The sequence below is a fragment of the Hemibagrus wyckioides genome, linkage group LG06 (genome assembly GCF_019097595.1).
Source record: "Hemibagrus wyckioides isolate EC202008001 linkage group LG06, SWU_Hwy_1.0, whole genome shotgun sequence".
Taxonomy (NCBI): domain Eukaryota; kingdom Metazoa; phylum Chordata; class Actinopteri; order Siluriformes; family Bagridae; genus Hemibagrus; species Hemibagrus wyckioides.
The window spans coordinates 35,786,855-35,812,616 of record NC_080715.1 but is presented as its reverse complement, the minus strand read 5'-3'; the positions used below and the strand labels follow the sequence as shown (position 1 = coordinate 35,812,616).

At 40.5% G+C, this 25,762-nt stretch overlaps 1 protein-coding gene across 7 annotated transcripts in view; it reads right to left on the bottom strand.

Moving 5' to 3' along the window:
* The window catches only part of sash1a (SAM and SH3 domain containing 1a), a 330,459-nt gene that overhangs the window by 71,303 nt on the left and 233,394 nt on the right, over window positions 1-25,762 (bottom strand). Inside the window, exon 1 of one of the 7 annotated variants that reach the window (XM_058393608.1) lies at window positions 2,142-2,985. The exons of the other annotated variants lie outside the window; for them this stretch is intronic. Coding sequence (XP_058249591.1) covers window positions 2,142-2,240 — 99 coding nt within the window. The 5' untranslated portion in view covers window positions 2,241-2,985. Of the gene's footprint in view, window positions 1-2,141; window positions 2,986-25,762 lie in introns of those variants that run through there. 7 annotated transcript variants of the gene reach the window in all.

Below are 25,762 nucleotides of genomic sequence, written 5' to 3'. Positions count from 1 at the left end.
ATTCGCACCTCAGCCTTCAAAGCCCGAGTCGGGTTGCAGTAAAAAAAAAAACAACCAAAAAAAACCCCAGCAGCGTCGTTGCAGCTTTTCATCTTTTGGTGAAGTGTAAATAAGCTCAGCGCCAAGACAAATGGCTTCCCGTGTTTATTAGACTGCATAAAGAGCCTTTACTGATCAAAAGACACGGATTAGCCTGAAAGCACCGCTACATCTTATTCCATCTTATTCCATTCGCTCAGCCAGGGTCAAGCTTCTAAACATCATTTAGTTTACTCCGTTTAAACACAATGATGAAACCTTCAAAGTTTGGACTGTGTGACACTGTAAAGAGCAACAGATCTTTTGTTTGTTCCACACAAAACAATCTGACTTCTGAGTGTCTGGACAAAACCAGGATTAAAGCCTTTTCTTCTATTATTAAAAGCAGTAGTATCAGTATTATTTTATAATAGTAGTAGACGTGTGTTGCTATTATTAGTATTACTACTATTAGGAGTAGTAATTGGTGTAACAACAATAATATTAGCAGTATTAGTGTTCTAGCACTATTAATTTTAATCGGAATAGTAATAGTAGTAACGATAGTGGAATTAGCAGGAATAGCAGTAGAAATTATTAGTAGTTTTAGTAGAAATAGTATTAATAGTATTAGCAGTACAAGTCTTGCTAGCAGTAGTCATTTTAATCTGAATATTAATAGTAGTAACAACAGTAGAATTAGCAGGAATAGCAGTAGAAATGATTGTTGTGACGTTAGTATTAGAAATTTTGGTGGTAGCATTAGTTGCAGTAGGAGTGTTGCTAGCAGGACAAATTTTAGTAATAATAGTAGCAGTCAAGTTAGCAATATTAGCAGGAATAGTAGTAGTATCTGTATTATTATATATAGTAGTAGAATTTGTTGTAGTAACAATAATATTAGTAGTATTAGTGTGGCTAGCAGTAGACATTTTTATCCGAACAGTAGTGGTAGTAATGTTAGCAGTATTAGTAGGAATAGCAGTAGTAATTGTCGTGATGATAGTATTAGTAGTTTTAGTAGAAATTTTATTAGTAGTAATAGCAGTAGAAGTGTTGCTAGCACTAGTAATTCTAGCAATGATAGTAGTAGTAATGTTAGCAGGAATAGTATCAGTATTATTATATAATAATAGTAGAAGTGGAAGCTGTGTTGCTACGATTGCCATTCTTAGTATTATTACTATTAGCAGTAGTACTAACTGTTATTGTCGTAACCGTAATATTAGTCGTATTAGTAATAGTAATAGTATTAGTAGGAATAGCAGTAGAAGTTACTGTTGTAATGATAGTGTTAGTAGTTTTAGTACAAATAGTATTAGTAGTATTAGCAGTAGAAGTGTTTCTAGCAGTAGTAATTTTAGTAATAATAGTAGTAGTAGTATCAGTATTATTGCATACAAGTGGAAGCTGTGTTGCAACTATTGCAATTATTACTATTAGTCGTTGTAGTAGTAATTGTTGTAGCAACTATAATGTAAGTAGTATTAGTGTTGCTAGCAGTAGTAATTTTTCTAAAAAATAGTAGTTTTAACTTGACCCCATTACACTGTCTTGTACATTTACACAACATACAAGCGCTTTGTTTACATTTTTTTTTTGTAAAGGGGTAAGCTCGCGCTCCTCCTTCAGAGATTTTTTTTGATGTACTATTTTCCTAATATTATTTTCAGCACCTTTATGTCTATCTATCTATCTATCTATCTATCTATCTCTCAATCTATCTATCACCAAGTTGCTGTGTGTTGCGTTCACGTGCTCTCTCAATAGACAAACTCCACACTCTGCATCATCTCCACAAAAACTACTAAAACTCTCCATTCCACTCATCCCCAGCTCTTTCTTCTCATGAACCCATGAACGTGTAACAGCGTGCAAGAAGGCAAAAAGTGATAAGCTGACCTGCGCGTTTGGATCCAGAGAGCACAAGCCCGTAATGCGCAGCCCTGATTCACATGCACACTCTCACGCGCACTGCATGGACAATGAAGCCCCCCTATTCTATAGGCGCTTCAACACTATAGAAGTTTACTTGTTACCTTCCTGTCGCACCCCCTCACCCTCACCCAAGTCAATGTGGTGGTGGTGGGGGAAAAAACAAAACAAACAAAACAAAAACTCACCAACATCCCCATCACGTCCGACCAAAGCTGGGAGAAACTATCCGACACGCCGCCTCCGGCTCCCTGAGACTCCGCTGGAGAGTCTGCATCCGCTTCCATGACCACCAAAAATAACAAACAAACTTAATTAACTAATTAATTCAAATCTTAGATGTTGTGGTTCCGACACAGCAAACTTCGCTCGCGCAGATCAAGCAATTTAAAACAAAAAATCCTACTACAAAAAAAGTTAGAGAAGAAAAAAGGAGGGGAAAGTTCAGCATTTCATACGCATTAAAATAAGTATGCGCTTTATAAGCCTGTTAAATGATAACAATCCAAAGGCAGGGTCGATTCTGCGATATTCCATTTGTTTCCGGTTGTTTTCCATGAGAAAGCTCGGGTGTAAACAGCGCAAACTTTCACGCGCTACTTTTGACATTCCGACTTGTAAAGCTGAGCGCCTGATCCGCTCTGCCGCAAGACTGAACCAACTCCGACTCGTGGGTACAGTCTTCATACACAATGTCCTTAACATGTGATACTCTTAAACAGAAACATCAATAAACTCGAATATACACGGCTAAAAACGTAACTGCAGAGCTAAAAAAAAATGTTCATCGGCGAACAATACAAAGTACGTCTTTTCTCGTGTGTGTTGAATTCCTCACGCTCCCCCATCCTAGAAAATGGACTCGCCCTACCCCAGTCACTTCTTTCCCATTATTACAGCGCCGTAAAACAGTGAAGCTCGTCTTGGCCTGCGTGGAAGCTTCACGCGCTGCTGAGATTATTATTCTGTTATTATTTCTGAAAAGGTAGACTATTGTGCGGGCTTTCCTGGCGTATATAACACGGCCATGGCGCATGCTGATACAATGGGAACAAAGTGACATTTATCCTCTCTCAACCGCCTCCTAAATAAAAAGCGTGAGAGAAAAAACAAAAAATGTCGGCGCGTGACGTCACCTCGCCTCTATTATAACAAAAGGCGCCGGGGGGGGGGGTGAATGGTTGATGTGCAGATAGTAAGCGATACCCATGTTTTTAGAGGCTATGCATGAAAGGGAAGTTGTCTTTTTTGGTACATCAGGTTATCAGGGTTGCAGACAGAGGCCGTGTTCATATCAGGCGTTGACGTGCATCCTGGGTGAACAAATGCAGCAGCTGTAATAAATGTCCAGGACACCTTTTGTCCAGCAGAAATGATGTAATAAGAGTTATAAGATATATATATATATATATATATATATATATATATATATATATATATATATATATATATATATATATATATATATAAGAGTTCGTAACTCAGGAGTAATCATACGTATTAGCTTTCCACCTGTGATCAGGGATGGACGTTAACACCACATGTGTACAAGGTCTATGATAACCCAAGTCATGTTCTGCACCATCTGAGTGTGAGGATGTGACTACCATCGTCACGTCACAACTCTCTGGTTCGACCCTGAACGCTATATACTCACTGTGACTGTATAGACTTCCTCTGTGTTCTCCAGTTTCCTCCTAATTCCCAAAAACATAGCACTCACTAACAGACTGTAAAATTTCCCTTAAGTCTGAATGTATGTCTGAAAAACATGGACCTTTAATCCTATCCAGAGTGGATTTCTACCTCATGCTCACTATTCCCAGGATAGGATCCGGATACAGTGAGACCCTGACTTACTAAGAGTGAGAGAGAGTAAGAGGATGAATATCCTGCATGACGCTGATGTCAGTGTGACTTGACTTTCTGTACTGAAACAGACTTACGTCATTATACAATTACAGGAATGTCACAGTAGAGGTGAAAGGTGAAACGATTCACACGCTTGTGTAGGGCATGTCATAATACCTGCGTACAGCTTTATATATTCATGGCGAGGATGGCATTAAATTATTTAGTAATACTACGTTTAAATATTCTGCAATTTCTTAAGGAGAGGTCGCATTCATCATATCGTCTCAGTCTTACTTGCTCTCTATAGATCTATTAATAATATGTAATAATCAGTATGTATATAATCAATATGTATCAGTCATGATGTATATCTAACATTAAAATTGCTATACAACTAGAATTTAATTGAAAAATGCATGTAGGTAAATATATGCCGCGTCCCAAATCACGTACTTGTACTATGTGTAAAACTTTTTATAGTATTTATTACCTTATTACCTGTGTTTGTGGATACTGCTAGAAGCTGTAAACTTAGCATTGGGATAAATAACCTATCTATCTATCTATCTATCTATCTATCTATCTATCTATCTATCTATCTATGTCTGTCTGTCTGTCTGTCTGTCTGTCTATCTATCTATCTATCTATCTATCTATCTATCTATCTATCTATCTATCTATCTATCTATCTATCTATCTATCTATCTATCTATCTATCTATCTATCTATCTATCTATCTATATGTCTGTCTTTCTATTGTTGCCTAATAATCAGACACCTTGCTGTTTTCCAGTTTGTCTTCATTCCCTTGATTTACTTATTTTTCCACAATTCGGTGAAGCAATCCATTACAACACTCCTCCATCCTCATGCAAAGGAATTGTGTGGAATCTTAGCTGAACAGTTGTCCACAGAGCCACATTTCAAAACCACATCACAGTATATTTGAGACACTCATTCATTTCAACATGAAATGAGTCGGGACACGTTCGATCTCGGATACTATTAAGGACGGATAATATTTAAAAAGCTGCGCTCTGGTGCCGAGTTTCCGAGGTCTGTAAAGTTCTGAAAAGAACTCGAGCACAATTAAAAGATCGAAAGAAACAAAACCGAGACGCTAGCGCTGGAGCGGAAACTGATCGTCTGAGCACGAGGTCAAATTTACTGAATAAAGAAAAGCGAGTGAGTGGATTTAAGTTGTTCCTGGATACTGTAATGAAGGACCCATGCTTATGTGTGTCTCTGTCCTTCTTTCTTTCTTCCTTGCCAGAAAAACATTCCTCCGAACAGCAACAGCTGTGTAGTCTCATGGCAGAAATGCACGAGAGAGAGAGAGAGAGAAAGAGAGAGAGACAGAGTGTGTGTGAGAGTGAGAGAGAGAAAGAAAGAGAGAGAGTAAGAGAAAGAGAGTGTGAGAGAGAGAAAGCCAGTGCGTGTGTGTGTGTGCGTGTGTGAGAGAGAGAGAGAGAGAGAGAGAGAAAGAAAGAAAGAAACAGAGAGAGAGAGAGAGAAACAGAGGGAGAGTGAGAAAAAGAGAGAGAGTATGTGAGAGAGAGAGAGTGTGTGTGTGTGCGAAAGAGTGAGTGTGTATAAGAGAGGGAAAGAGAGAGGGAGTGTGAGAGAGAGACAGAGAGAGAGAGAGTGTCAAAGAGAGTGTGTCAAAGAGAGAGTGTGTGTGTGTGTGATCTTTTTGATCAGACACGCAGCATTTTTACTCAGCGCAGGTGTCCATTATCACCTGAGACACATCCTGCTACATTATTCCCCTACACACACACACACACACACACACAGCTCCGAAGCTCAAGCAGAGAAGAACAAGGTCTTCAGCCTGATCTTCTGGAACAGCTGCTTCACAGACTCACACACATGTCAGATTCAGGCAAGGAATATCTGGTAGTTAACCCCTCGATAGCCATCTAACATTCAAAACTAAGCCTGGACATTGTGCTCTGTTCTCTGTATGGAATAAATATTCCACTGACCATACAAGATGACATGTAGGAGACAAAAATCTCTCTTAAAGGAGAAGCACTAGCTCTGGGACGCTACATACTACATAATCACGTCAGAACGTCACGCGTGATGTAGGCGGAGCTACAGACCCAGTGTTTACTAGCGTGGAGAAGGAGGAGCACTCTGAAGTTGTTGTGTGGAATGACACAAAGTTATATGTACCTTTTTGTTAGTAAAGAGCGTTTGAATTATTTGCACTTTCTTGGTCTTTGCACGTTCGCTTTGTAAACACTGGGTCTGTAGCTCCTCCTACATCACACGTGACCTTCCGACGTGATTACTTTTGTGGTTAAAAAGTATACAGTTTTTATTTTTCTAAGAAACTGAGTGATGGTTTGTCTAGATAAGAGCCTTCTTCCTGGACTGGGATGGTTTAGAGATCTTTGGAGCTGCATTTAAACTGTATTTTGGAAGGTCAAACTCACGTCCACCATTGAAGTCCACTATATGGAGAAAAATCCTAAATGTTTTCCCTCAAAAAACATCATTTCTTTACGACTGAAGAAAGAAAGACATGAACATCTTGGATGACAAGGAGGGTGAGGAAATTATTTGTAGAGTTTTGTTCTGGAAGTGAACTTCTCCTTTAAAATAGATAATAAAGCTAGGTTGTGTATTCCTTTAATAACTCCACTACACAACAAACAACAAAGCTGAAGCAATTATGATAATCCTGACCTGAGGAATTCCTTCTTCTACTCATTGTTGTTGTTGTGTTTTGACCGTAGCGTTTGAACTGTTTGAATACAGTCAAACTGCAGGGCGTAAAAAAGATAAGACAACAATGGAGGCGCGTCCCTCCTGTCCTGTTTAAACACAGAGGTCAGCGCTCAGTGGAAGACGGGCCCTTGATCCTGTGTGTGGATGGGAATGTGTTTGCGGGTGTTCCCTGTGGACTAATTACACACTCTCTCTCCTGACAGGATAAGGCTTCCATTGTTGAAGACGCTCATGTGGATTTGTTACCTGGGGAATTTTTAACCCACAACGAATTCTGAGAGGAGAAGAGTGTAGGATTTAACTTAAAATTGGGATAGGAGTTGCACATAAACACACACACACACACACAGACACACATATGCGCACAAACACACACACGCATATGTACACACACAAACATCCATTCACACACATGCACAAGCACACACACACATATGCACATGCATACACACAAACACACACATGCATATGCGCACACACAAACACGCACACAGACGCACATACATACACAGACACAAGCACACACAAACACGCACATGCATACGTGCACACATACAGGCGCATACACAAACACACACACTCAGACTCACATGCACGCACACACAGACGCACATGCAGTTTCTCACACACATGGACGTACACAAACATGCACACACTTTCTCACACATGCACATGCACACATAGATGCACACACAGACACACATGCAGTCTCTCTCTCACACATACACACTTACATGCACACACATTCTCACACATGCACACGCACACAGACACACACACCAACACACACACACACACACAAATAAAGACAGGCATGTTCACACACACACACAGACAGGCATGTTCACACATACATACACACAAACACACACACACTCATACAGATGTGCACATATAGATACACCCACATATACAGATGTGAACACACACACACAGATGCACACATATATATATATACACACAAATATTCAGATGTGAACACACACAAAAACTCACAAATTAGGGCAGGAAGTGCAGTCTCACACATACACACACACACACACACACAGACTTGTCCAACTGTACATGTGACTATATAAAATGAACCAGTTATCACATCTGTAACTCATACACCTCCCTTATAAAAACGTCCATCTGTCCAGCATTAAAAGACGGAAAATCCATTTCACAAGACACACAACGTGACTATTTTAAGGCATGCAGTGAGGTCATGGGGAATTTACTTCCAGACATGTTCACAGCGTGAACCTGCTGCTACCTGACCGTGTGTGTGTGTGTGTGTGTGTCTATGTGTGTGTGCACCAATGTTTTCTTTTCCAGTCAATCAAATCCAGGCCTAATAAAAGACTGATTCCTCTCGCATCATTTGAAGGTCTACATTGTTTTCCTTCCTTTCTTTGCCTCATTCACCATCTAAATGCGTTAGTTCATCTCTCTCCGCCCCTCCTCCGCACCTGCAGGATACACACACATCATACACACACAGTGGCTCTCTTGCAGAGCCCTGATTGCTATTCCGCTGAAGGACTGGCTCAGTGGAGCCCAGTTCTGAGCAGCGGTTCTGTTCGGGACGAGACTCGGAGTTAGCTCAAAAAAGATTAGATTACAGGAAGAAGAAGAAAAAAAAGCAGCTGCTTTACAACAATACACAAAATGTCAAGGTCTGACATCTACTTTGTATTTTATCCTTTTTTTTATCCATGAGAAGTCCAAGATTTGCCATTAGCATGAAATATAGCTTTGGAAGATGATCAGTTTGAACAGATGGACAAGACTAAAAGACTAAAGCGCCACTGCATTAGAGGGAAGACAGGGAAGCTGGATACAAATACATAAAAAAAAAATTTTTTACAAGCATTTACAAATAAATGAAGGAATTCATGATAATCCTGTAAATTAAAATAAAAACAAAAAAACATTTGTAGCCTTGAGTGTGTATAAATTTACACTAACTAATGTCTAATATGACTTGATTTACTTCAAATCATAAAATCTGGATTATACTGGTGAGGTTCAAGTCACTTATTTTTACTTTAATAAAAGTTATTATTAAAACAGAGGCAAATCAGCACTTTTGTAAACTTTACCAGAATGTTTGACGCAAACATTTACACACAATTCTACTAAAACAAACTGAGAAATGATTCAGGATCATCTGCACTTCTTTTCTTTACACTTTGCAGACTATATGCTTTAAAAAAATATACTTTATATGTATATAAAGTATATATCTATACATATATATATATATATATATCTATACATATATATATATATATCTATACATATATATATATATATATATATATATATATATATATATATATATATATATATATATATATAAAAAATATATAAAATCATAAAATATATAAGGCTCATAAAATCACCGAACCAGAAATGGTGCAGTCACTTATCTCGGTTGTGGTGAACTGAGATTCTTTGTACTGAGATTCACACACACACACACAGAGTAAACAGTCAGTGAGTGTTTTGTCTAAGCAGCAGGCTTGTTCACACACACACAGTGATTTTATCGTTACAAGTCTCCAGTCACATTGGCTTCCAGAGTAATAAGGTTCATCAGAGGGTGAAGGAACCAGCACTCCAACTCGCCTTTCTTGTTCCTATGAAAGATTCAGGAGGGAGATTTGGCGTCTGTGTATAAAATTCAGCAGCATGTATATATACAGATGAATCAAAGTAAAAGATGAAGAAGAAGCAGTGTGTGCTCTTTGCCACGGATCACATGCACTCTACTGTCTTCACTCCTACTGGTGGTCACTGCAAAAAGTCGCTTCATATTTGCATAAAGGTCCATTTTTCCTACATCCGGTCACCAACACTAGCTGTCGCTTACGTTGCCGGAAATCTTCTTCGTATGTGAATGTAGCAAGACCTCACTTATGTTCCATATTTTGATGATAGTGGTAGTAGGCAACACAATCTCTGGCTTGGTTTAAGCCTTGGGATGTCCTGGGCTTTAAAATAAAACAGGTTTATCTCCAGACCCTAATAAATCTGTATTTTATTGTCCTTATTGCCTTATGATTTTTACACTTGGTTACAAAATAAAAGGGTTAAAATCTTGTTTGGAAATAGAATTCAATTCGTTTTGTGTGTGTGCGTGTGTGTGTGTTGTTGGGGTCAATATAGCTAAACGATTTCACACATTCTCACACAAACTCACTGGAATCTGATTACACAAGAATCAGCAAGTGAGAGCAGAATAAATGATCGCATTTTGTTATTGCATTAAAGGGACAATTTCATGGGGGGAAAAACGATCAGAATTCTATGTAGAAGGTTGACCTTAATTGTCTGCGATCCTTAATCACAAATGGCTTTTTTTCTTTAATAATGATATATGTTATATTAAGAATATTTCCTATTATCATTTTTGGCATAGGAGTGAGTCAAAATAACTTCTGCCTCTGATCACTCATTTTAGCTCCCAGCTTTCTGTCCAATTCACCTTATATGGAGTTTTGTGGGCGTCGCTATATGCAAATGAGCTGCACGTTAGGAACAAGAGGAACATGGGCGTTGCTATATGTAAATGAGCTGTATTAGGAACATGATGTGCATTTTTTTTGAGGAAAACTGAGGCAAATCAGCACTTTCGGAAACTTTATCAGTTTTCACGCAAACATTTACACATAATATTACCAACAAAAAAAAAACTGAGAAAAACGAGCAGAATTCTATGTAGAAGGTTGACCTTAATGGTCGGAGATCCTTAATCATGTCCAAGACAATGCTGCAAAAAAGAAAAGAAATGTTTGGTGTTTGTAAACTGAGCAGACTTGAAGATTTAATAATTTCACATTTTATAATTCTAGAGTTTCAGCTTATCTGAATTTCGCCTATTTGTTACTTTTTCCCTCACTTTTTTCTTACATGCATAAGCCATTAAAAGATTTTTGGAGACGGATGTATTAAAACCAGAATAAAAAAATAAAAAAAAAACAGCCCCGGAGACTCACAAGAGATAATTTACAAACGAGTGTCAGATGTTGGTTGTACACGTTTCTGGCCTCAACCTTGGACATTTTCCAGCAAACAAACTAACATGCAGCAGCACAGTGCTGTCCAGAGCAAGGTCAAGTCAAACGTCAAGGGTTTTGTGTGAAGAAGACTTTATTTTATCACAGACACATCACATCATAGTGAAATCATTTTCTTCACATATTCCAGCTTGTTAGAAAGTTCAAGTCAGAGCACAACTGTGATACAGCAAACCCTGGAGCTTGAGAAAGGGTTAAGGGTCTTGCTCGAGGGCCCAACAGTGGCAGCTAAGTGGATTTTCTGAAGCCATTTAAGCCAAAACAAGCTTATGGAAACATCTTCATCTTCCATGACATCCATATTAACTCTTCCTGTAAAAGTAAAGCAGTTGTTGTCTACATGATTAGTAATAAAAAGCAAACGTGTACAAGAGATTCTGCCATGTTAGAAGCAAGACAGATTAGGTTTTGCGGGATCAGTAGAAATTGGAGCCCCGTGCTTATCACTATAGTCAACTCTTACTGCTCTTCGGCTGTACGTTAGTTGAACTGATGGCAGAAAAATCCAAGCATCTAGTAAATAGCTTTTTAAAGTTAAGTAGCCTTTATTTGTCAAATATACATTACTGGGTTGGCGTCAGAGCACAGGGTCAGCCTTGATACAGCGCCCCTGGAGCAGGATGGGTTGGGGGCCTTGCTCAAGGGCCCAGCGGTGGCAGCATGGCAGTGCTGGGGCTTGAACCCTGATCTCCCGGTCAACGACCCAAACACAAATCCGCACATCCACGCTCTAAAATCCCAGACAAGTGGAGCTTATTATAACAGCAAAGGGCAATAAATCAGGGTATGTGTAATGTATGATGTCTACTTTGTGATTTAAATATATTTTTTAGCTTTAGAATGTACAGCTTAATACTTTAAGTAATCAGTTAAGAGTCTGTTTCAGAGATTTGGCAACCTGATGTTGACAGGAAATGGTACAGAAGTTAGACAATAAACACTGTTTGTGTTTGTACATGAAAGTGCAGTAAATGCATCTGAATGTACTGCACAGTTTTGTCACTATAAAAACATCATAAATTGTTCAGACACGCACACTCCACTCACTCTGAGGTACAACACTGCCCTCTACAGTCAGATCTTATATATGCAGTCGGTGTCTGTGTTTTTGAACGCGTCCCATGATATGATGATGATGATGATTTAAAGCTTCAGGATTGTTTTGTGAGGGAAATTTCAAAAGATAAACTCGAGATATCAGTGAAACACAAAACAAACAAAAAAACCCTGCTTTTCCACTGAATTTGCAAACACATGCGATTTAAAGGTCAGCCTTCCAGTTGCTAAGAACTGACGCCCTTTGTGAGAAATTTTAAGCATGGCCAAATGGCTGGACATGGCCCAGTTCAACCCCGAGTGGGATTACACGATTACACACAGCCACACGAGACAGCTGCACATGATGCTGTCCATGAGATACAGAGCTTTAGAGTGAGACAGGACATTGTCCAACAGACAGTCTCATTCTTATCACACAGCAAGACTCATCTTCACTATCACGATCATCTGAATGGTTCCTTGTTTTAAAAGAAATAAAAAGACCTGGCAGCGAGGACAGAGCTAGCCACATAGGGATGCTATGCTATGATGCTATCCAGTTTTTAACATCACCTCATGATGACTGACGCCACCGTCAGTGATCCAGAGCTGACTCGTGGCCAGTAGTTGAGATCTGACCGTTAGAATTGTCGCCATGCTCTTTACATAAAGTCTTGTGTAGCCAAGTTCACAGATCCATGCAGGCTAGCACTGTCAGCCAACCAGATGCTAAATGTTCTCATGTCATTGCCTCCCACCCACAACAAACATCTGTCACCATAGAGATTAATCCACCAGGGAGGACACGGTATGGACCATAGAAGTGTTTCACACACTACAGCTTTACCTATGGCCAAGTGGCCAAGCAAAATAGTTTCACACACACACACTCACTCACACCACACACACACACACACACACACATATAGTTGGAAATTGTAATTTGGACGACTGGAATTCCCCCTGACTTATAGCCCACCCATTTCTGCTTAGCAAAGCACAGTTTAGACAGAAACACACAGACACTGGTCCAAAACACATCAGAAACCCATTACAACCATGTCAGAGGGAAACATTCTTTTTGCCTGTTTATATCTCAGCAGTGACCCCAGTTACCTCTCGTGTCCTCTACTGAACAAGCGAACAGATACAGAGCACTGTGTGAAGGAATACTTTAGGGTTTTGAAGAATGATCTTCTATCTAACATTTCTCTATCTACCAAATGTCTGATTATAAAAGAGACAGATTTCAAAACTGTGCTCTGGTTGAAGAAAAGAAACACTAATTAATCAGGACAGCTGTAAATACCATCATCCATCCAGACATCCATCCATCCATCCATCCATGCATGAATCAATCCATCCATCCGACCTTTACGTCTATCCATCCATTCATCCATGTATCTATATATCCAACCACCAATCCTTCTCTACATTCTTCCTACCCTCCATCCATCCATCCATACATAGATCTTTTCATCTATTCATCCATCCATCCAACCATCCATCCATCCATCCATCCATCCATCCATCCATCCATCCATCTATATATCCACCCACCCCTCTTTCCATCCATCCATGCATCAATGAATAATTCAATTTATCTTTCCATCCATGCATCTATATATCCATCCATTCGTCCATTCACCCATCCATCCTACCGTCCACCCACCTATCCATCAATCCTTCTCTCCATCCATCTATCCATCCATGCACCCATGAATAATTCCATCCATCCATCCATATATACATCCACCCATCCTTCCATTTATCTCTCCATTCACCCATCTATCTCACCGTCTACCAATCCTTCTCTCCATCCATCCTATCTTTCACTCATCCATCCATCCATCCATTCATCCATCCATCCATTAATCTATATATACATCTACCTATCCTTCCAATTATCTATCCATTCACCCATCTATCTTACCGTCCACCAATCCTTCTCTCCATCCATCCTACCATCCACTCATCTATACATCCATCCATACATGCATCCGTGAATAATTCAATTCGTCATTCTATCTATCCATCCATCCATCCATCCATCCATCCTCTATACTGCTTATCCTGGTCAAGATACCAAACCATCACAAGTCACAATCACACACCATTAACATGTCTTAGGACTAAGAAAACCAGAGAACCCCTGAGGAAACCCCTGGAGCACGGGAAGAACAGAGGGAGGAAGTGGAGGAATTTATTGGCTTCAGTCTTTTCAGAAGGGGTGAACACCACTCTTCCAAAATACAATATATGGCCTGTATTGGAGGAGAAAGTGGAGGAAACTAGATAATAGAGAGTGCTGTGTAACATGTCTAATAGTCCAAAAGCTCCTCCGGGATACATCATTATACATCATTTTCATACTCATCACACCATTCCACGAGCCCTGTCGGTGTGGGCGGAGTCATCTCTCAAATGTTTGATCACAGAATAAACCTGATGAGTCTGAAGAACCTTGTACTGGTTTGCAGTGATTCTTCTCTATCAGGCAGATGCATCAAACATTTCCCATCATCCCCATTTACTCTATTAAACCACTTTAAATCACTGATTATTACAGTTCGCTGGGGTTATATGCTTTAGATACACACTGATACACATTATTTCACATCAATGATCTCTATTTTCTTTCACAGGAAGTGTTTTTCTGTCACGAGACACACGGTTTGAACACCTCCCGCTCTGAGGAGATCCTAAACCAGCCAGCAAAATGTCCCTCGAAGCAAAACCGAGCAACTTGTAATTTGTCACCTGCTGTCAACTTCATATATAAAGCCATCAGAATGAGGAAACATTACCAGATCTGCGTTCCTATGGAGTAAACTCACACAAGCTGTGTAAGAGGATTCGTTTGACACATTACAGATTGACATTAGAAATCTCTGCATGATTTAAAAACTATAAAATGACATCGTCAATCCTCCTTGGCTTCCTCAAGCCTCTTGAGACTCACAAAAGCAAGAAAAAACACAAGAAATGAAACAAAAAACACAACACGTGAGGATTCCGTAACCGTACAAATCATGAGTTCAAAGTATTGCTCAGTTTCTGATTGGCTGTCTGTTGCTAAGAGACAAGCCAGAACACAGCATCGTTTCACACAGTACAGTGGAGTTAACACAGTAAAAGCAGTGCTGATGCTACTTCAGAGATCGGGGGAAAAAGACTTCGGGGGAAAAAGACTTCGAAATTAAAAAAAGACGTCCCTCTACCCCGGGGTTAAAGGTGGGATTTATAGCGACGATAAGCCACATGAGCAAGATCACGGGATTAGCGGGATCCTTAGTGCCAAATTCTCCATACACAATATCCCACAAACACTCATCCATCTGAGAGGTGGAGAGAAATGGGGAACGGAAACAGCAGGTGAGAAATTGAGTTAAGCCAAGCACAGAGAGAGAGAGAGAGAGAGAGAGAGAGAGAGAGAGAGTAGCTCCAGGCTGCTGGCAGTGGACTGGTTTTGTATGACACGTGTCTGAGAGTTATGAGTTATGAGGGCACAAAACTCCACGCTCTAACACACAGCAGCAGCATATGCGAGCCCACTGGCATCATCTTGGGCAACCAAACTACCTGACACACACACACACACACACACGTTTGCAATATTCTCTGTACACATACTGTAGAGCTGTTTGATAAATAAAATGCCATGTGTGTGCCAGGGATTGTGTGTGTATGTGTGTGTGAGTGTGTGTGTATTAGTTTATCAGGACACATTCTCTGAACAATGTGTGTGTGTGTGAGTGTGTGTGTATTAGTTTATCAGGACACATTCTCTGAACAATGTGTGTGTATGTGTGTATTAGTTTATCAGGACACATTCTCTGAACAATGTGCACATTCTCTGAACAATGTGTATGTGTGTGTGTATTAGTGTATAAGGAGACATTCTCTGAACAATGTGTGTGTGTGTGTGTATGAGTTTATAAAGACACATTCTCTGAACAGTGTGTATATACTGTCCTGTATGTCTGTGTACGTGATCACAAAATTGTGTGCGTGTGTGTGTGCGTTTGTGTGTGGGTATGCATGTGTGTGTATTAGTTTATGTGTATACAGTGTGTGTGTGTGTGTATTACTGTATAAGGACACATTCTCTGAACAATGTGTATACAGTGTGTATGTGTGTGTGTGTATTAGTGTATAAGGACACATTCTCTGAACAGTTTGTATACAATGTGCTGTATGTCTATGTGTACATGAGCATGGGATTGTGTGTGTGTGTGTGTGTGTGTGTATGAGTTTATAAGGAGACATGAGCACAGGATTGCGTATGAGTGTTTATGTTGGACTGATCCCCTGCATGGCCACCAAGCCAAACAGAAGAAAAACAGATGGAAGCGACGTTACAAACACGAATGACAGAGACGTAACGTGAGCTGAGAACACAGCCGTTACACGTTACTGTGTGAGACTTTGAGAAATTGTCCTGTAACACAATCCCAGATGGCAAAAATGCTTTAAAATGAATTGTAATACACAACACATTGAACTCCGACAGATGGAATACGCTACGTTTAATATTTCTAGCCTTAAGGCTTGTCAGTGTTTTGGTTCAATTACTCCGAAATCACACTTTGTATGATGTCATTTCAAACTTGACTCCAACCTCAAACCCTTCATGAGGGAGAGAGCTCAAGAGAGCAAACCTGCCCATGCTCTGTCAGTGATGTGTGTGTTACTTTCTCTCTCCTGTCAATCACAGCGACACTAGCCAATCACTAGTGTCTGTGACTTCGCGGAATAGGGCAAAGTTCAAGTTGAGTGATGCATATCATGTGACTGCTATCAGTCAGGAAAAAGTGGACAAGTCTGCTGTTCTGCACTCGAGCAGGTATTGTTATCTTTCTAAGTAGTATAGCTTTCTAAGTTGGCCAGGTGTGTTTGCTAATATGCAAATTCCACTAACTTTTCAGTGTCACACGCTGCATATTTCCTGCTTGATTCCATGGTGTTCAGTGTTTTGCCGTCTGAGTCTATGAACAGAGCTTGGTTTTCACGTGATATGAAGCTGCTAAGCATCGAGTCGTGACGTTCAGTTGTAACACCATTTCGTTTGGCTGCGTAATGAGGAGCTAAACACCTTAAAAGCGTACTGATCCTATACCTGTGGTTTAGAAGGAGGATAACTTGAGCTTAGCGTGAAAACTGGGGATTTTAATGTCTTTATTTTTGTTCTTATTATTATTATCCTTTCACTGCAGTCATATGACTTCATTCTTCAGCAGATCGTCACACATCCTCGGTCAATGTTTCCTCACACTTAATGAGATATCTGGGATGTTGAAAGTTTCAAACGTGTGTGGTTTATCATTTTCCGCTTTTTTTCGACCAAACCCTCAAAATTGTAAAACATTCACTCATGATTGCGTCTCCAACAGACAAATTGCTTCTCCAGAACCAACCGGAGCTATAAAGCCCTCACTATTTACACTCCAGAGTTTAATGAGTGATGGCCAGTGGTTTTAATAATAATATACAGCACTCAGGAAACACACAACACTCCCATAAAACAAGCCGTGTTTCAGTAATAGCAGCTCTGATGACAGGATAATGACATTTCCCTGTGCATGCGGTTGAGGTACGGAGGGCATACACGTTTCAGCTTCCAATATTCTGGGCACATTTCTGAGAATACAAACACAATTTAATGGTCGAACGTCTTTGTGTTATATTAAAGAGATGTATTTATGAACCATCCGTGTGTGATACAGTGTAATACGTTAAGAATGTCATGTGGTCTGATGAGTTAGAATTAAATTAGAATTAATTTTTGTAATCAATCACATTAGAAAAAGTCCCAGAAGCATGCGTGGGCTTCATTTGCTTGAATATCTGACTGAGAAAATGTCCAGGTTTAAAGTTGTAGCCTATAAATCTAAACAACTCTTAATAAACCAGTATAATCCGGTTAGTTATGGTTCACTAATCTGATTGGTCGAGATCTGTTCCAAGAGTCTACCTTCAGGGTGATGTTTCACTGTGTAATATCACAAACCTCTCGTCTCTCTCTTCACCAAGTAAAAATCCGATTCCTATTTCAACACGGTTGCTACAGTAACCGTAATGACATCATCAGTCGAACTTTTCGCTTAAAGTTCGGCAGACGAAGATAAAAAGGAAAACACGACGCCGATTTTAATGAAAGTAGCTTAGCCGACATGCTTTAAGGTGACTTTTTGGGATCTAGCGGACCAAAAACAAGCAAAACATTTGTTTCTGAAATGTCACTTCCTTCAAATTTTTGCTTGTTTATTATAACCGTCGTATAAAGTCCTGTGGTTCTGCTGAATATCAGCGCCGCCGTGATTACCTTCCTATACCAAACTAATCTGATCCAAATCCCAACAATACCACAGTTCATCTAGCTATACTATAATAACTTCTACTCTACACAGTGTAGAGGAAATCATTTTCTGATCAACTATTTATTCTAACTGCTTGTTGTATAAATGACTGAAAATAATAATATAATAATACGTGAAAGCTTACAATATACAGAGTGTGGGTGTGGTTTAAAAGCATGAGGGGTGTGGTTTAGCAAAATAAGGGGTGTATGTGTGTATGGTTTAGCAGTGTGTGGGTGTGGTTTAGCAGTATGAGGGGTGTATGTGTGTTTGTGTGTATGGTTTAGCAGTGTGTGGGTGTGGTTTAGCAGTATGAGGAGAGTATGCGTGTTTGACTGTGGTTTAGCAGTGTGTGGGTGTGCTTTAAAGGCATGAGGGGTGTGGTTTAGCAGAATAAGTGGTGTATGTGTGGTTTAGCAGTGGGTATGTGTGGATTAGAAGCATGACGTGTGTGTGTGTTGGTTAGCAGCATAAGGAGTGTTGCTTAGCAGTGTGTATTTGTGGTTTAGCAGCATGTGGGTGTGGTTTAGCAGTGGGTATGTGTGAATTAGAAGCATGAGGGGTGTATGTGTGTGTGCGTGTATGTGTGAATGTTGGTTAATGGCATAAGGAGTGTGGTTTAGCAGCATGAGGGGTTTATGTGTGTTTGAGTGTGGTTTAGCAGTGTGTGGGTGTGATTTAGCAACATGAAGGGTGTGCTTTAGCAGCAAGAGGGGAGTGGTTTAGCAAGATGAGGGGTGTGTTTAAGTAGTGTGTAAGTGTGGTTTAGCAGCATCAGGGGTGTGGCTTAGCAGCATCAGGAGTGTGGTTTAGCAGTGTATGGGTGTGGTTAAGCAGCATGAGAGGTGTGGTCTAGCAGTGTTTGGGTATGGTTTGGTAATGTGTGGGTGTGGTTTAGCAGCATGAGAGTGTAGATATAAAATATGGAACTGGAATGTGTTTTGAACTGAAGAATTTATGAAATTCTCCAGCATGGTTTGAGATATTTATGTAATGTGTAAAGTGTTACAGTGACTGTGTGTGGGGGTCTTTTCTCTGAAAAGGTCAGCGTAAACTGGGGCAGAGTTTGTTTTTTTTATTGCAGTAAACACCGAGTATGGTGAGGGCCATACAACTCAAGTCGTGAGGATCTGAAATATTTAGTAGTATGTTCTGGACAAGTCTTTATACGATATCATAAAGCTAAACTAAGAAATGAGATACAGCATGTGGGCTGGGGTTTAGCAGTTTGTGGGTGTGGTTTATTAGCATGTAGGCATGTTTTAACAGTGCGTGAGTGTGGTTACCAACATAAGGGGTGTGGGTTAGCTGTGTGTAGGTGGGGGGTTACAATGTATGGGTGTGGTTTAGTAGTATGTGGGTGTGGCTTATTAAACATGGGTGTGGTTTACCAATCATAGGGTGTGGTTTAGTAACATGCAAGTGTGGTTTACCAAACATGGGTGTGGTTTAGTAGCATGCGGGTGTGGTTTATCAAACATGGGTGTGGTTTAGTATCATGAGGACATGGTTTATCAAACATGGGTGTGGTTTAGTAGCATGCGGGTGTGGTTTATCAAACTTGGGTGTGGTTTAGTATCATGAGGACATGGTTTATCAAACATGGGTGTGGTTTAGTATCATGTGGGTGTGGTTTATCAAACATGGGTGTGGTATAGTAGCATGCTGGTGTGGTTTATCAAACATGGGTGTGGTTTATTAGCATGTGAGTGTGGTTTAATAACACATGGGTGTGGTTTAGTAGCATCTGAGTGTGGTTTAATAACACATGGGTGTGGTTTAGTAACATGTGGATGGGGTTTCTCAGTATGTAGGGTACGATTAACAGCATTTGGGGCGTGGTTTAGCATCTTGTTGGCATGGTAACAGGAGGGTAGAGGAGGAGGAGGGTATGATTTGTGAGACAAGCTGAACACATAATGATGCAGCACTTACTTCTAATGCCCTGTTTTTGTTTTTCTCTCTCTTTCCTCACAGTGAGCGGTGTGTGTGTGTGTTCAGTTAGTTGTGTGTGTGTGTGTGTGTGTGTGCAGTGGGTTGTGAGTGTGTGCGTCGCAGTAAGGCAGACAGAAGAAACCAAAGCTGAGCAGCAACAGTGCAATTTTGTTCTTGTTGTTCTATGTTCCTGTCTGGTGATACAGGCTGATATTTAAAACAAACAAACAAACAAACACAAACAAACAATGTAAATGTAGGGATGATTTGCTACAGCTAATAACCGGGAGGTTTAACGGTAACACATGATTCCTCTAAGACACATGAAGGCAAAAGAACATGTTCACAAAGTGGTATCTGCCCTCTTCCGCATACCCGAGCTTACAGAGGCTGATGATTGGCTGGCATGGCCGTGATTGACAGGTGAGTGAGGTTATGCCCCTCCTATGCAGGCAGCACAGCCAGCTTTGCTCTGCCACATGGGATGAGGGAATTGTTTATAAATTTCCGATATTATTGTGAGAGAGAAGGAGCGTGAGGGTGTGCTGGTGTGCTGGCGGTGTGTCCGACTGGAATCCAGACAGTGTTTGGACTGGGCAGCTCCGACTGGACCATCTGTGGTACAGAACAACCCTAACTGTCAGGGTCACGGCGTCAGGCTAAATACAGAGCTGGCACAAATTTTTTTTAACATTTACAGAACAGGAAGAAATCTGACCACAAGATGTGCTTAGAAAGTACACACACACACACACACTGACTCACACACACACTCATTTACACACACATACACACTCACTCACTCACTCACACACACACAAACACACTCATTTACAAACACACACATACACACTCACTCTCACACACATACACACACACACTTGCTCTACAGTGTCACCGATGGTAACAGACTCTGCCCACAAACATCATACTTCCCTTTGATTGGTTGAGCTTTTCGTGTCCACTCTGAAACACACCAAGACACACACACTCTTCTGCTCAGCCCTAATTATGAGCTCTATGTGTATAACTCTGTGAGATCAAGGGACCAAGAATGAATGTGTGTGTGTGTGAGTGTGAGTGTGTGTGAGTGAGAGTTTGAAGAGATCAAAGGAGACAATGCCATCTTTTGTTTTTCTCCTGACTAATAAAATGTTCTTTAGTAATGAGCTCATTCCTCATTCAATACCCCCCCCCCCCCACACACACACGGGGACACACTAACATACTTGCACACGCACTCTTACACACATACAGACATACCATCACACACACACTTGAACACACAGACATGCACGGTCAAAACACTGTCCACAGTCAGTACAGAACCATTTAGAAAAACTCTGTCTATGAATCACTGTTACACACACACACACACACACACTCAGTCTTTTACCTTTGTGCCCCTGTAGGTACAGTACATACCCTTAATAATCTAAATCCTCTTATAGTTTTAAAGTAAAAAGCACACTGAAATGTCTCTCAGTGTCAAAACTGCCATGATTAAACAACACACACACACACACACACACAGAGTGATGACTCTGTAAGTAGACAGTGGTGATGTTTGGATAAAGTCATCACACATATGGAGAATGACACACTTTCTCAGAATTCTCTCTCTCTCTCTCTCTCTCTCTCTCTCTCTCTCTATTGTATTGCTTCCGTGGGCTTGGGTTATTAGACAACCAGTGTTCCTAATAAAGTGGAAAGTGAGTCTATCTATCTATCTATCTATCTATCTATCTATCTATCTATCTATCTATCTATCTATCTATCTATCAAATATACAGTAGAAATGAAAAATAGTAAAATGTCATATAGCTCATTTTACTATTTTTCATTTCTATTGTATATTTGATAGATAGTTTAGATTCTAACTAGTTCTAACACACACACACTCTCTCTCTCTCTCTCTCTCTCTCTCTCTCTCTTTCTGTCTTTCCATCCATCCTTCCATCCCTGAGACGCACATCTGTCTAACAGAATCTACCTCTCTAAAATACCTCCCATACTGAACGAATGCAACCACTGACGTGTCCAACAAAGCAAGAATCACTGCACCACCTCATTCACGTGTGTGTTGTGTGTGTGTGTTGTGTGTTTGGGTTGTGTGTGTGTTTTGTGTGTGTGTTCTGTGTGTGTGTTTAGTGTATGTTTTGTGTGTGTGTGTTTTGTGTGTGTGTGTTTAGTGTGTGTATGTTTTGTGTGTGTTTAGTGTGTGTGTCTGTCTGTGTGTGTTTAGTGTGTGTTTTGTGTGTGTGTGTTTTGTGTTTGTTGTGTTTGTGTGTGTTTTTTGTGTGTTGTGTGTGTTTTTTGTGTGTGTGTGTGTTGTGTGTGTGTTGTGTGTGTTTAGACCTTTGAGAACTGAAGTGAACTTTCACATCAAATCACAAGGAGGCACATTTTCAGAGCGGCTCCAAAAAAATAAAAAGCCTCTGTGATTAGAATGGACGTGTAAAGTCCTGCCTGTCAGCCATTTTCTTCACAGAACATCTGGAAACAAGGGACAACAGAGGAAGTGTTGAAAGCTGTTTAGTTTATTACACGCAATCCAACACACAGAGACACTTCTCCCTGAAAGTCTGGTTACAGAACATCAGACAAGCACATGGAGGGTTCGACATTAGAAACACACGGCTACGAGACGCTCTGTAACTTTAACCATTCATGATTCTTTCACGTTTATAAATAAGTTGTGTTTTTGTCTTTGATTTAAAAGCAGAAAATTAGCAACTATATGTAAGGGGTGTGGGTTAGCTGTGTATAGGTGAGGGGTAGGGGTGTGGTTTAGTAGCATGTGGGTGTGGTTTATTAAACATGGGTGTGGTTTAGTATAATGTCAGGGTGAAAACGTGTGGGGTTTAACAAACATGGGTGTGGTTTAACAAACATGGGTGTGGTTTAGTATCATGTGGGTGTGGTTTATCAAACATGGCAAACATGGGTGTGGTTTAACAAACATGAGTGTGGTTTAGTATCATGGGGGGTGTGGTTTATTATCATATGGGTGTGGATTAACAAACAGGAGTGTGGTTTAGTATCATGAGGGGTGTGGTTAATGACATGTGGGTGTGGTTTATCAAACAGGAGTATGGTTTAGTATCATGTGGGTGTGGTTTATCAAACATGGGTGTGGTTTAGTATCATGAGGGGTGTGGTTAATGACATGTGGGTGTGGTTTAACAAACAGGAGTGTGGTTTAGTGTCATGTGGGTGTGGTTTATCAAACATGGGTGTGGTTTAGTATCATGAGGGGTGTGGTTAATGACATGTGGGTGTGGTTTAACAAACAGGAGTGTGGTTTAGTATCATGTGGGTGTGGTTTATCAAACATTAAATCGACATTAGAAACTACGAGACACTCCGTTACTTTAACCATTAAGAATACTTTCATGTTCATACACGTTTTGTATTTTTGTCTTTGATTTAAAAGCAGAAAATTAGCCACTATTCCTCTCTCTGATCACAAAATCTGTTTGTTTTTTAAATCAAAATAATTTAGCTCAATAAATAACTGCATGTAATTAGGCACAATGATCACATGGGAAAAGAAAAAAAACAACGGATCGTGTTAAAAAAACTAGAGTCGCTGAACAAAATCCAGATGTTCGAGCGTTCGGTTTCCAGTCAGCTAGAACATAAACGTGACGTATACGTGTGCAGTAACAGCTGGAAAAACATCTACCTATCCTATATGTCGACACAAACGCCCCAAACCTGCACCATCATGGTGACGTGTTTCATTACACCGCCGAAGCTGCCAGCTGTTGCTGATCTGAATCATCTGTGACGAACGTTTTCAGAAATACTACGTCCAGGTTTAACGTCCTGCTGTTGGAACCGAAGAACACACAGCTGGCTAAAGTTAGCATCATGCTATTAAACAAACGAGGAACGAAAGTTTGGCATATGTAAACAGTGTCTTATTCACCGGAGCCAAATACAAGCATTATACCTCTCTCTCTCATTATATCTCTCTCTCTTTACTTCCTAAGGAGAATGAAGAAAGTTCACCTATCCCCCAAGATCTTGACCAACTTTTACCGCTGCATCATTGAGAGCATCTTGACAAGCTCCATCTGGTAGATGCTAAACAGCATTTTGTTGCCATGTACCTGTACTTTGCAATGACAATAAAGTTGTATCTATCTATCTATCTATCTATCTATCTATCTATCTATCTATCTATCTATACATATATAGAGTGACTCACATCACATAGTAACATTACACACTGCTAGAAGCTGGTGTGTGTGTGTGTGTTGTTTTTGTGTAGCTTTACCACACACTCACTATATGTGAGACTGAGATACTGAAAATAAAACACAAAGTGGCACAGTTGGAGCGAGGGTGGAGCTACAGGACGACTACGGTAACTACAGTAATCACTCTGTACATCCGTGATGAGCAGAAAAGCATCTCAGAGCATTACTGAATCAACCGCTATGAGGAGAAATAATAACCGGTCAGATTTTGATGATCAGAGATATAATTAAAAGATGAAAATGAAAATCAGAACGATTCATGTGTGTAGCTGATCCAGGCCTGATGTGATACAGTGACAACTAACTGGAACAGAGCTACAGTCTCTTAGTCTGTCTCTCTCTCTCTGTCCTATCTGTCTCTCTCTCTCTCTCTGTTTGGCCCCTCTCTCTTGCTCTCTCTATTTCTCTCTGTCTTACTATATCTGTCCTCTCTCTCTCTCTCCCTCTCTCTCTGTGTCTCTCAATCCTGCCTGTCTGTCTCTCAGTCTGTCTCTTTCTCTCTGTCTCACTGTACCTATCCTGTCTGTCTGTTTCTGCCTGTCTGTCTATCTCTCTATCTGTGTCTGTCCTATCTGTCTGAATTTTCTGTCTCACTGTCTGCCACTCTCGCACACTTTTCTGTTTCTCTGTCTCTCTGTCTCTCTCTCTCTCATCTGTCTGTACTATCTGTCTATTTCTGTCTCTCACTGTCTGCCACTCTCGCTTACTTTTTTTCTGTCTCTCTCTCTCTGTCTGTCTGTCTCTCTCTCTCTCTCTCTCTCTCTCTCTCTGTCTGTCTGTCTGTCTCTCTCGCTCTTTCTCTCTCTCTCTCTCTCTCTCTCTCTCTGTTATCTGCTGGCCCCCTGACAGCGACCTGCTCAGCACGACTGGAATTAGTGCAGCTGAGGAAAAGAATAGCGGTGTTAATCAGAGAGATTACAAATCAGCTGCACTCAACATGGCAACCAGCAACGTCTCCATGGCAACCGGACTATACATTCCTCAGGAGTGGAACATCAGGACCACCGGACCTCAGAGGGAGTGGTACAAAAAAGAAAGAAAGAAAGAAAGAAAGAAAGAAAGAAAAGCTTTAATAAACAGATCCTTAATCTCAGCTGTGTAACAGTCAGGTACTGATTAAGTTGGGCAACATCTACTCTCTCTCTCTCTCTGTCTCTCTCTGTCTCTCTCTCTCTCTCTCCTCCCCTCCCGTCTGTCTTTCCGTGGTGAGCTGGAGCTCAGAGGAGGAGGCTTTCAGAGACTTCAACACTTATCCCTTCCCCCATTTCTCCCTCTTTCGGACATTGATCCAGATGCTGCTGGAGATCTCCCAAACAGGAAGCAGAACACAACGAGCTCTGTGTGTGTGTGTTACAGTATGTGTGTTAGTAAAAGTGTCATTGTGTGTATTACAGCATGCTTCCGCAACACAATATTAACCCATTGTTCGTACTTCCTGGGCTGTAACGCAGTGTGTGAGTGTGTGAATGGAAGTGTGTGTTACGTGTTGTGGTACTTTTGTGACCTCTTACTGTATACATGTGTGTGTGTGTGTGTGTTTCTGATATGT